Source organism: Pholis gunnellus (assembly GCF_910591455.1).
Source record: "Pholis gunnellus genome assembly, chromosome: 3".
Lineage (NCBI taxonomy): Eukaryota > Metazoa > Chordata > Actinopteri > Perciformes > Pholidae > Pholis > Pholis gunnellus.
In genome coordinates this window covers 8,394,687-8,407,363 of record NC_136529.1, presented here as the reverse complement: position 1 = coordinate 8,407,363, position 12,677 = coordinate 8,394,687, and the positions used below count along the sequence as shown (strand labels likewise).

The 12,677-nt window shown below is 42.9% G+C and overlaps 1 protein-coding gene across 2 annotated transcripts; it reads right to left on the bottom strand.

Annotated features, from left to right (window-relative positions):
• Nucleotides 1-339: 339 nt before the first annotated feature.
• LOC306693970 (serine/threonine-protein kinase pim-2-like) lies at nt 340-9,019 on the bottom strand. 2 transcript variants are annotated; one of them, XM_079156659.1, is made up of 16 exons: nt 8,934-9,019; nt 8,746-8,846; nt 8,515-8,658; nt 8,272-8,412; nt 5,221-5,420; nt 4,805-4,888; nt 4,463-4,557; nt 4,314-4,361; nt 3,974-4,192; nt 2,816-2,996; nt 2,536-2,706; nt 2,182-2,428; nt 2,027-2,095; nt 1,218-1,940; nt 717-1,129; nt 340-547 (listed from the first exon to the last, which is right to left on the bottom strand). In XM_079156659.1, the coding sequence occupies exons 4-12, from the start codon at nt 8,358-8,360 to the stop codon at nt 2,331-2,333; spliced, it is 1,185 nt and encodes a 394-aa protein (XP_079012785.1). In that variant the 5' UTR covers nt 8,361-8,412; nt 8,515-8,658; nt 8,746-8,846; nt 8,934-9,019; the 3' UTR covers nt 340-547; nt 717-1,129; nt 1,218-1,940; nt 2,027-2,095; nt 2,182-2,330. The 2 variants fall into 2 exon arrangements, with proteins under 2 accessions (XP_079012785.1, XP_079012786.1); XM_079156660.1 differs by having other exon boundaries at nt 732-1,129.
• Between the last annotated feature and the right edge of the window lie 3,658 nt (nt 9,020-12,677).

Below are 12,677 nucleotides of genomic sequence, written 5' to 3'. Positions count from 1 at the left end.
AACTGTCGTCACTCCACCCATTACCAACCAACCGTCACTAACGGTCGCCAAGTGTCACCAAAATGACGTCAGTCTGACACCCACGCATACCTCCCGTAACAAACTATAACATCCCTGTAACATTCAATGCAGAAACAGATGCGACCAAAGTTAAACATGCAAACACAAGCAAACATGCAACAGCAAATAGAATATGGCTCCCACATACCCTACTTTCAGGAGCTTGGGGACCCTCCAACGGGCAAAGGGGTGGATGTCGGTAGTGTCACTGCTGCCACCTGGCATTGGTACAGTGTGATGGATGCTGCACTCCAGGGGCAGCATTCCATCAGTCCGCCCCTGGTTGTTGCAGCGAACCTGACTGCCACTACAGGTGGCAGTGTCAGTGCACCGGCCTCTGCCCCTTCTACTGAAGAAGCAAGAAGCCAGCCCACCAGGAAGAGGACCAGGGACAGTGAGGGTATCCTTGACTTCTTAAAAGAGCAGGCAGAGAGGGATGAGGAGAGAGAAAGAGAGGCAGTGACAAGAGAGGAAGAGAGACAGAGGGCTGCGACAGAGAGAGCAGAGCGTTACTTGTCTCTCTTTGAGAAATTAGTGGATAAACTGTAAATAAATGTTGTTTGAATTTCATTTTTGAGAGCAATTGTGTATATTTACAACAGTTACATTTAAATTAGACAGAACAAGAAAAAGAGCATTACAAAAAACATATATACATCAACTTAATTAACTATTTTCTTCCAGTGGACAGAACTTCCTCTGGGGAGGTTTACTGTTCACATGTAGTCATGTTGACCCAGACATGCAGGCAATCCTTCGGGAGCCGAAATCTGGGCAGCGAGTCTTCCCCGGATCCCGTTCCCAGACAGGTTCCTGTCAGCAGTGTCGTCCTCCATGACTTCTGGGCCTGGGCCTTCCTCCTCCTCCACCTCCTCCAGGATGTCACCTGCTGCCACACAGATGTTGTGAAGGACACAGCAGGCACCGATCACCTTTGGGGCAAACAGAGGTTTGACCTCCAGGGCTCTCAGAAAAATGGACCGCCAGCGTGTTTTCAACACCCCAAAGGTACGCTCAATAATGTTCCTGGCTCTTGCATGTAGCCTGTTGTAGCGCGCTTCCACTTGGCCTGTAAATTAACGTTTACATAGAAAATGTAAGGTGTATTTCAAAGTCAACAAATTAACAATTTGGTGTGTGTGTTCGTTCGTTCTTACTTGCTACCGGCTGGCGGTATGGTGTCATGATCGCAACTGGACGCTGCAGACAAGGGTAGCCTCCATCTCCCAAGAGAAAGTACCCAGCTGGTGGATACAGGGCCTGCTTGTACATTGGCGATCTCCGGAGCATAAGCGCATCGTGAACAGATCCTGGATTGCCAATGTACACATCCAGAAATCTACCGTTGGCGTCACAGATGCCCTGCAGTAGCAGTGAGGGGAAAAGTTTTCTGTTTATGTATGACCTCTTGTGCGGCTCTGCAGGAGGAAGAATCCTGATGTGACATCCATCGATGGCACCGGCAGCACAGCGGAATGCCTCATGGCCAGCAAGGCGAACAAAGCCGGCCCCCACCTCCTCCATCTCCTCTGGTTTGGGGAAATGAATGACTCTATGGATGATGGTCATCATTTCCTCCACGACATTGTGGACGGTCCTGCAAACCGTGGCCAGTGGCATGGCAAATATGTCGGCAGTGACCCTGTAGGAGGCTCCACAGGCAAGCCAGTACACGGTCACCAGCACCTCAACCTCATGGTTCCATCCATGGTTTTTCTGCCGGGGAAGCATTGGACCAGCATGTTGACTCCCCAAAATCCTGGTGGCAGGAAAATGGGAAGAAACCTCGGGAAAGGCAATTCAGAGAGAGATCCCCTCTCCTCGGACGGCTGGGTGTGCTACAAGATCTGCAAAAGCAGGAGTTCCTCACGTTCTCCTTCCTGTCAAAGAGGGAGCAGCATTAGTATTTGAATGACACTTATGCATGACATTAGATAATATTAATATAATAATTCCAATTACTCACAGGCTGTTCTTTTGCAGCATAACTTCGTCCTGCAGAATGACGATGAAGGAGTTCCTCACGTTCTCCTTCCTGTCAAAGAGGGAGCAGCATTAGTATTTGAATGACACTTATGCATGACATTAGATAATATTAATATAATAATTCCAATTACTCACAGGCTGTTCTTTTGCAGCATAGCCTCGTCCTGCAGAATGACGATGAAGGAGTTCCTCACGTTCTCCTTCCTGTCAAAGAGGCAAAGCAGCGTTAGAATTTGCAGGACAAGTTTGGTTTGGTATACACGCGTGTGTGTCTGTGCGTAGTGTTAGTTTATTTTGAGCCATGGGTGAAGTCTGAGCTGCTCCAGGGTAGGACGCTGTTTGGGGTCTGTGGTCAAACATCCTCGCAAGAAATCCTGGCAATCTGGAGAGAAAGAAGGAGAAGAAAGGTGTGGGCGACGGCTACAGTGATCCATCACAATGTCAACTGAAATCAACAGATATGCTTCTACTGTTGTATGTTTTTCTTACTTTCGGACAGCGTCTCGCTGATTCTCAGACAGTTTTCCAAGAACTTGATGGTCTCAAAATCTGCATCATGCAGTGTTTCAAAGAGGACCACTCCCATCTGCCACACTGTGGTGGGTCCGGCTCTGTACCAACCATGAGAAAACAACTCCGGGGAGATGAAATTATAGGTACCTAGAATATACAGACATAATAAGACGATGAGGATGAGGAGCTGTGTCTAATTGTAAAAGTCACAGATGGGTAAGTTAGTGAAGAGCAGGAGTAAAGCCAGACATCTTACCGCAGAAGATGCGATAACAGTCTCCTCTCTTGACGAAGCAGCTCAGACCAAAGTCAATGAGGCGTACTCGCGGGACGTCCGAGCTGGTCTCAATCAAGATGTTTTCATTCTTAATGTCCCGGTGGAAAATGTTTTTTTTCTCAAGGTGAATTGCTGCATCTACAAGCTGTTTCAGTATGATCTGACAGACAAAAAGAGAGAGAGAGATGAGGGATCACAGAGGAGGATGGTTTGACATGTTTTCATGGCTGTGACTCTGAGCTGACTACAACTACAAAACACAACGTTTCTAAAACCATCTTTAAGCCATAGAAACTGAAATGCACAAGAGCTTTTCAGTAGATAAGTAATAAGTTTAGTTGACCTGGAGCTTTGTCTACCATCTGTTTGACTACCTCCACTACTGTTTCTTGATCCATCAGAACAATTACTTTGGTGAATACAATGTTACCATGATCAACAGAAACAATGACCTAAACACTGGGAAAATAAACCTTAAATTGCAAAAAAGATCCTTTAGGTCAGGGGTCCCCAAACTTTTTCCTGTGAGGGCCACATCACTGAACATATCGTTTGACCTAGGGCCCGATTATGGGGGGGGGGGGGGGGGGGGGGGGCGACTGTTGCATCGTGCGCGCGGATCGGGGCGGAACACCGCCATGCGCGATACAGAGAGCAGGGGAATTGAAAACGCGCGACCATGTAGTGACAGACATGACATGCCGGCGTGTAAATAAATTAAGCACAAGTACTCGTCCTTCAAGCTCCCGTCTCTCGCCTCTTCTGCTTCTTCTACTCTTCTACTTCTACAGGGTGCGCGCATGACAGCTCTCATCTCGTTCGCCCCCTGGTGGTTGGCTGATTCAGGAAGCGTTTGATTTGATATGTAGCAGAGCACGTATTTTAAACGTTAATATCGCAGACGATCATGCTCATTTAATCGTGGCAGCCAAAATCGTGATCGCAATTAAAATTCGATTAATTGTGCAGACTGAAAAAAAATCATAATGCGTCTCTGGTATTGTTCAGGGGGCCGGACCAAATGTGGAGGCGGGCCGCATCCGGCCCGCGGGCCGTAGTTTGGCGACCACTGCTTTAGGTAGTCTCCAAGTTCCTGTAAAAAAGTTAAAGACACACAAGGATCCTTCAGCAGCTTACCTTGGCCTCCTGCTCTGGTAAGGAGCCTCCGTTGTTGTAGATGTAGTTGTGTAGGTCCTCGGCGGGGATCGGTCTCTCCATTACCAGGATCAGCTCCTGGTCCAGATTGTACCAGTCCAACAGAGACACGGATGCTGACATCCCCACTGATTTACTTGTTTTGTCCGCCAGTTCCAACATGATGGCAACCTCCACGGGCAGCTGCTTCCCAGTTCCATCCTGAAACATCACAACAGAGCGGAGGATGAGAGAGAACCATGATTCATCCACAATACATTCAGAAACAGAGTGCAGTGTTGAATACAGAAGATTTTAACAGCAGCAGGTGTTTCTCACTCACCACGTGTTGGTAGAGAATGTTCTTCTCTGGAATGTGTTTGATGGCAACCTACGAGATACAAAAAAGACTTGTGTTAGCACTCCCTGACCATATCGTGTGTCTGTGTGTGTGTGTGTGTGTGTGTGTGTGTGTGTGTGTGTAACACTTACAGGTAGATTATCTGCTTTGCGATAGCCACCAAACACAGTTCCACATCCTCCTTCACCAAGCTGATCCTGCTGTTTATATTTGGCCTCAAATTCAGCTGAACAGAACAATGCATATTATGTTTTAATACAGTTGTGAGTAACACCAATTATATGCTACCTAAGCTCTAATATGAATCCCTCCTATATTATACTTAATATAGATCCTAATTTTACACTAAGATGAGGTCAAACCTTACATTTAATAATAATAATAATAACGTTATTTATATAGCACCTTTAAAAAAAAAGAGTTTGACAGACAAAGCAGCAAAAGCAAGGCAATAGTAACAACACTATACTGACCTCTTAAGGATACAGACTGTCTGGCCTTCTTCAGGTTTGGCCTCCTTTTCTTTTTTGTGTTTGGTCCTTCATCATCGGCGGCGGCTAGGAGAAACACACCCAGAGGAACATCAGCTTAAGTTACCGTTAATTTACGGTGAAATAATTTAGAGTGTGGACAATAGACATCCTCCATACTAAATGACAAAATGGGCAGATTCAAAAATAGTTTGCCTGCCAAAACCTCAATAAAAAAAAAATGTCTCACTGTCCTCTAGTGTAATCTATCCAAGCAGGTAGTTTTATCCGTCAAGATTTTGACATATCGGTCTCCAGCCCAATACAATTAAGGTGAATGCAATTTAGTTTCTGGTACTCACAGCATTGAAACATTTAACAGCAACACTCCCAACAGCAGATTCACATGATCAGCTTACCTTTCCCAGAGTCCTTTGAGGAGGATGCCGACTCCTTGCCAAACAGGTTGAAGCCAAACAGGTTGAAGCCAAACAGGTTGAAGGCAAGTCTTCCCTTTTTCTCCTTCTTCTTCGTTGGTTCTCCTTCTCCATCTTCTGTGGATTTCCTCTTCACTCCTCTCCTCTCGGTGGTTGGGTCGTCACTTTCTGAAAGCCTTTTCCTTTTGATGGGGGTTAAACTATCCGGACAGGTCTTTCTTTTAACCCCCCTCGTCTTCTCATCCTTAACGGGAGCTGAACTTTTTGACCACAAGATATTGCCCATGCTGATATAGTTGTGAACTAATTATATGTAGAGAGATATATATACACGATAACTTCAGAGCAACCAGTGTGTCGAACCAATGCTCGAAGCTAACTGAATGAATTTGCCAGTGTGTGTGTTCTTAATCTGTGGTGAACAGAATGTGGAACATGATGAGTTGTTCCATCATGAGGTCATGTCTGTACCATCACAGTGAAAGTTCTGGAATATGCAAATTAGTCTAGAGTGCTTTTAATTGAATTGTGTGTATTGTTATCCACTGAAACGATGCATACAATGCATAAAATACACAAGCGTACAATGCATGATATTGCTATCTCAGTCATCTGGATGACTTTACCTATTGAAATGCCCTTAGGTTGTTTTTATGAACCATTCATATTGATCTAAAGTCAAACATTTTAAGGAATAAATGCAAAACTATTCTTTGCTTTCTGGTTGGCAATGTTGTTCTGTCTGTCAAGCCACCATTTTGGTCCAGACTGAAATATCTCAACAACTGATGGATGGATTGAACTTCCTATCTATCCTACTGACTTTAGGTGATCACCTCATTTTTATCTAGCAACGCCAAGCGGTTGACATTTGTGGTTTTTGCATGTGAAGAAATACACATTCCTGCCAATGTTATAACATTGTTCCACTGATCATTAGATAACAGTAATATGCCAAAACAATTATAATGCTGCACTGTGCCAGCAAAAGGCAGGGAACAACACAGCTAGCAAGTGAAAATGGATAAGCATTAACAATGCATTTAAAAAAAGAAAATCGACATTGCTTTTTTTTACAATATAAGGGACATTTTTGTCCAGAGTGAGCTCTTGTCTGTAAGTATTGCCAACTAGCTGGCCTTACTTTTTGCCCAAAACAACAAAGAAACATGAAATACATCATTTCTGTGTGCCAAAAGGAAAAATTTGAAATGAACACCAAATCTTTGTTCCCCTAGTGGGGTCTTAGGATGGTCGTGTTAGCTGGTTGGTCAGTTGGTCATTTTCCTTTTTAGCAATGCTTGAGTCCATGACACTGTCTTGAAAACTAGCAGCCAGTTTCTTATGGCCTTTCATATTGAACTAAAATGTCAGCTCGTACACAGGGGGAAAAAAAAGTTGTAATGGGCCGATTGCCGCGATATTTACAGAGTACATTCATGTTTTCCAGAGGACACAGTATTTTACGACACCTTTGCTTCTCCTCTGGAGCCACTCTCAATTATACTTTACAAGTTCAGCCCCACCACTGGTAAGACTGAAAGACAAGCTAAATCATGTGTGCTTCAACAAGAACGATACACTCATATAGAAAGGTAATGAACACTGACTTTTGTCCTGTTCATTAACATATCAATTATCGTTGCAATAAAAACATTAAGCTAATAAAACGGACATTCAGACACACACACACTTTTGTCCTGCATCTACATTGGTGTTTGGGAACAACATGTACTCAGTCCCAGCAGAGCGTCCCGTGAATGAATGACTGTGTTCTCCGTCCTGCCCAGAGTCACAGATCATGACCCAAGATGAAGGCAGAGAAGGAGGCTCCTTCAAAAGCTAAAATAATTTCCCAGATTTTGATGCTCATGTGTCTCGGTTCCTTCAATTCAGGTAAGTCACATTTTCTATTTCAGGATTTGCTAAAGGTTTGCCTGACAATGGTCACTTGTAGGTTTATGCAATTGGAAAAGCTTTAACTTTGTAAAAGTTTACATTGTAGTAAATAAGGAACAACATGAAGTCTGCTTTTTTTGTTTGTTTTTTTGTTTGTTGGTGTCAGAATGAGGGAATCAAAAAATTACAAGCTGCAGATATAATGTTAGTTATGCAATGTGAATCAACACCAACTTGCTGGATGAAACAATCCGAGGGTCCTTCCAGTAGCATATGCAACTAAACACTCACATTTTTAGTATTGTTTATTACTGCTGTTCTTATACAATATTAGCTGGATTCTGGAAGGAAATACCAAAATCAGGAGCTAACTGGAGTTTGATTTTAAAGTTGCATATGTACTATAAATACAAATGTTGAGGGTTTGACACAATATGTTATGACCGGAGGTTTGTTGTTATTTTTTGCAGTGCTATGCATACTATTGTATCATCTTTAATGTCAGTTCAATTGAGGACTCTCTGAAACTGAAAACGGATCATTGTGGACATCACAAAGGTATTATTTGTTGTTAGGGTATTGGATTACAGTAAACTGTGTGCATCTTTGTGTATTTTCGCTATACAGTTTATTATAGGGGCTGATGTTAAACTTCCAAAAATCTCCAACTGTTGCCAAAATGTATGCCATATGCAGCAACATTCATTAGTCAGCTACATCTGTGTACGTATCCGGACAAGTGGGAAAGTAATTAAGTAACACTAAACAAACACTGAGTAAAATGTTTTAGTTTTTTTAGGTTTCATTCATAAAAGAAGCAGGAGTGGCATTACTCTAACCTTTTTAAAGATCAGAATCTCTTTCTGCAGTTGATGGCACAACAGCTCTTTGCAATTTTAGCAGCATTTCCTTTTTCCCCGTGTGAATGCATGATTGCAGATGGTGACTGTTGTGTTGTGTGTTTGAGGGGCCGTGACTATGGTGATAACACCAAATGCATTTCGTATAGAGACGGCCTCTTGCAAAAAACAGTGACATACAAACAGGTGTGGCATAATAACTCCAAAGTTTGGAAATAAAATGCCATAGTAACATTGTCACATTAACATTATTCTTCATCACAGAGATCCCTACCTGTGGGGCTGTGTACAGGTGGAGGAGCACAGGTTCAGACCGGGTGACAACAGACCACATCTGTTGCCAGGTCTTTGGGTTGTCACCATACAGCAGGAAGCCACACATCACGTAGTCACTGTAGACTGGAATTGCCGCCGACTGGGAGAAAACACATGCGAGAAAACACAATGCTTATAAAGACTTAGATCCATGTTATGTTGTATTTGATGCTCCTAAAAAGACTTGACACACAAGGCTCACCTCCAGTATCCTTCTCTTCTTTCCCTCCACCTTCTCCCCTCTGTGACCCGACAGGATGGAGCAGCAGGCTTTGCACACTTTGTTCAGCTTGTTGCCATCATACTCTAAAGCCACTTTGTTCTCTGAACACTTCCCGCACACCACCTAGGGGAGCAGAGAAACCTTCACTGCTATTGTGTCCTAAAAAAAGAGCTTTCGCCTGTATTGTGTGTTCAGTGCAAAGTCACTCACGCAGCCGCAGTGAGTGCGTTGAAAGGTTCCTGGCATTTCATACACACGGTCACCTCGTTGTCCCTGATCCAGCGAGGGGCCCGTCGGCCGAGTTCCTCTGTCTGTAAAACACACACACAGCAGCTGGATGAGTTTCTGATTATATTATTATTACTATTATAATATTTCTGAAATGTGATTAAACTTACCGATTCTTCTACAGTTAGCTCCTTAAAAGCCAATTTGAAAGTTTGATGAGTCTTCAGGAAAACGTCAATGGCTTCCTGAATTACCTGGAAATAAAACTTGTGTTACATTTTTTTAAATATTTTTCCTAATTCATGGTAATGTGTTGCACCAAACATACATGAAAATACCCCAGTACCTTTATCCACTCATCTCGGTCTTGTTCAGAGCTTGAATAAACAAAAAACAATTACACATTTTATGCACTTTCTGTAATTAACATTTTAATCACAAAAGATTACAGACCACAATACAGTATGTTGAGTCAAATCAAACACATCTACTGGAACATGTAGAACAAAAAAACTAAGAAAAACCAAAAGCAGCTCAACTGGTATGAAACAGCCCACTTTACACAAGTGGTCAGGTAGCAGGAACTGGCTGTGGAAGGAGTAGATAGAGCTAATGTTGGAGAAGATATTTCTTATCACGTCGGGAGGAAACGAGCTGCCACCAGCCTCCTCCGTTAGGCGTGAGCAGAACACCTGTGGAGGAAGTTAGAGAGTCATGATGGACTCAAATTCATTTTACACTTCACCCTAAAAGGTATGTAAATAAAGTTTGTTGAGAACGTGGCAATAGAGGAAATCCCTGCCATTTCCCTTCATATCAACAAGAACTAGGCTAACCTAAATGAGCATGCTGTATCCAACAATAAAAGTAAGTCTCTGCATCCAAGAAAGTGGCTCTAGTTGATTTTCGTGGTAGAAATGTACAAATAGATTACCACACTGAGACGAGCCACGTAGGCTCTCTCTGTCTGCAGGAGTTCATTGGCTATCTTGTACAACTTCTGCTCTTGATTCTCTTCATCTTTTGGCTCACTTCCTCCTCTCTCCTTTCTCATCTCATCATCATTTTGTTCACCGTTAGACTCCTTCTGAATCCTGCCATCTTCTGTCGTTCCAGTAGCCTCGTTCCACTGGCGGGAAGACTTGGAGTCATATCCTGCTGGTATCTTGTCTTCTTCCATGTTATCATTTATTCCCATTGCATTCACTGCTGTGCAAACTCTCCCCATGCACTATGCCATTCATTTGTCCTGGGGAATGCCCTTTGCTGTTGCTTGATAGATGGGCTTCACTTTTGGCATGACTGAGTTTATGTGAACTGGTGCTATGAGGGTGATGGCTGACCCGGTGCAGTTGGGGAATTGCACCGGTGTCAGTGGAAAGCGCTCAACGTTTTCAGTGGGAATCCTGCACAAATAAAAGTAATATTCATAAGTGATTGGATTCTATATACGGCAATCAATGCTACAGTAAGTTATTTAGGTAATCATGGTGCAGAAACCGACCAAATAAAAAAATCCAACCTGCTCTCGTCGAAGTAAACAATCAAGTCAGACATGCTCAAAGATTTTCCTGCTCTCTTCTTTTTTCTCTCCATCTTGCTGCTTGGGATTCTGTGCAGTCCAAGCCAGGATTTAGAGTTCTTGGAGAGGCTGTGGCTCTTGATTCTCCCCAGCAAAGGGCTGGGGGTCTTCAGTAATCCACTGAGAGGGCTGTGGCTCCTTTGGGACAATGTAGCAGGACTGTGCCTTCCTACTCTCAATAGGCTACAGCTCTGAATGCCTACTTTGCCTGGACTTGGAGATCCTAAAAGTGGACTGCTTGTCATACGTGGAATCCCCCGTGTATGTGCGGCAGGGACTCCATTCAACAAATAGCTCCAGCCTCCACTGATTGGACTAGCAGAGCCTAGACAATTCTGCACTGGGCTGACCCAGGAAACAGAAACTCCATCACCTCTTTTCAGACTCTGGTCTTGCTCTGTGCTGTTCACTTGTTGACTGTGGGCTTGAGCGGGTCCTGCCTTGTTCTGGAGGTGAGCTGGTTTAGAAGGCAAAGAGATACACAGCACAGTTGGCTAATTTGTGATTGGAGATGCAGGTCCAGTATCGTCCACGAAAACATTCAGGTAAGACATGACGTGATCTCAAAGAATAACGAGGGATTTAATACATAACTTAAAGTAACAGACCTGCATTTGTTTTTCAGGTTATGTATGCAGATACAGGACTTACCATGTATCTACCATGTGGATTGAAAGGCGACCCTTTCGCTGGGCTTCTTTCGTTGTCTTCCTCTGCACCAGGTTTAGAGTTTGGTTCGGATCCACAGACTCCGTCACAAGCGCTGCCACAGCTGTACGAGCCGCACACCCCACTGCTCACCTCTAAAAGAAATACATAGTTACTATTTTAACAATGCATATATATTTTCCCCACACTGCATGACAATAGCTTTCGTATACAGTACTTATTTCACACTTTACTGAGGCTTCTACAGGGCGCGCGCACAAAATTAGAGCAGCAGAACAAATGGATGTTTAATGAGGGCGCCATTTAGTGTTGAGATGGCGACATCTGCTGGCCGTTTTTGATATTTCACCAGTTGTGGACCAACGTCTCATAATATGTGCTATTAGGGCTATTTTACATAGCACACGAGAAATAAGGTTAGTGCAACTAACTTAGCTAGCTGACTCTAACTTTAGCAAGCATGTGTTCATCACCTGATAATCAATCTTTTATTAATCAAGTAAACAATAAAATAAATATTTGTGTACATGCATACCCGAGACAGTGCATTTCTAACCTGTAAAGACCTCTGCTGGTCTTTCAGAAGGACTGGATGGACAGGTGAGCACAAAACACGCCAAAGAACATGGCTAGCTAATGATGCGTTCAAAGACAAGATGAGGTAACTAAAGTCCTTTGTTTCAAAAGACTTCCCTACTAACAATGAGGGAATATAGTTAAAGACAAGAGCTTACATTGTGTTTGGATGACTGAAAAGGATTTGAGTCCCAATACATACATAAATAAATGTGTAAATGCAGGAATAAATAAATGCAAAAATAAATAAATGAAAGAATAAATGAATGGTGAAATAAAAACAAAAATAAATACAGGTTTTAATTAATACAATTATACATTAAAGCTGCGAGCAGCGATGAACGGGCACTAGCATCCTCCCGCACGTCGGGGGTGCAGGTGGGACACCGGCCTGCTCCGAGAACGTCCGCGAACGTCGGACAGCGCGTGAGCGCGTGAGACGTTTGCTGATGCTGGAAATGATGCTTAGAAAATAGTCCAATGATTCCTGTATCCGCTGCCTGGCGCTACAGAACACGTGCAAACATGCATTATGTAGCATGGGCCTTTACATTCTGTTGTTATTGCAGTTCAATGTGTCTGTTGTATATATGTTTTCTAAATGTACGTTTTTGTATCTCTTTGTAAAATCAATAAATCCGACAACGTTTATTGAGGTAAATGATATATCTTTCCGTGTAGAAAGGAGTTGCCTGAGTCATCAGTTGATGTCTAAAGTTACGGAGCGACTGACCTGATGTAAAGATGACTAGACTATATTTGGCAATATTACCTGTAATGCATGATTGTATCGATTCAATAGATGTGTTGTCAAACACAAAAGAGAAAGGCGAACATTTGCGTCAGCAAATTTATACTGTGTATAAGAAGATACTATCGAAACCATCCGGACACATCAGCAGACTGTCTCAGATTAAAACTAAATCACGTGACGTCGTAGTTGCCAGGTTGGGATTTTATCAGTTTCAGTTTGAATGTGCAAGTAATATCTGGTATCTTAACCCAATGTACATTTATTTATATAGATAATATAAATACACATTAATTATGAGCTTCACTTAAAAAACATAGTATATACTTGTGTAAC

Bases quoted from the DNA above. Each gene is read 5' to 3' on its own strand.
- LOC306693970 (XM_079156659.1), bottom strand. From the start codon at position 8,360: ATGGTGACAACCCAAAGACCTGGCAACAGATGTGGTCTGTTGTCACCC. The intron at 5,421-8,271 runs GTAGGGATCTCT...CCCCATCAAAAG, and splicing joins ACCTGTACACAGCCCCACAG to GAAAAGGCTTTCAGAAAGTG. The intron at 2,707-2,815 runs GTAAGATGTCTG...TGTATATTCTAG, and splicing joins CTGTTATCGCATCTTCTGCG to GTACCTATAATTTCATCTCC.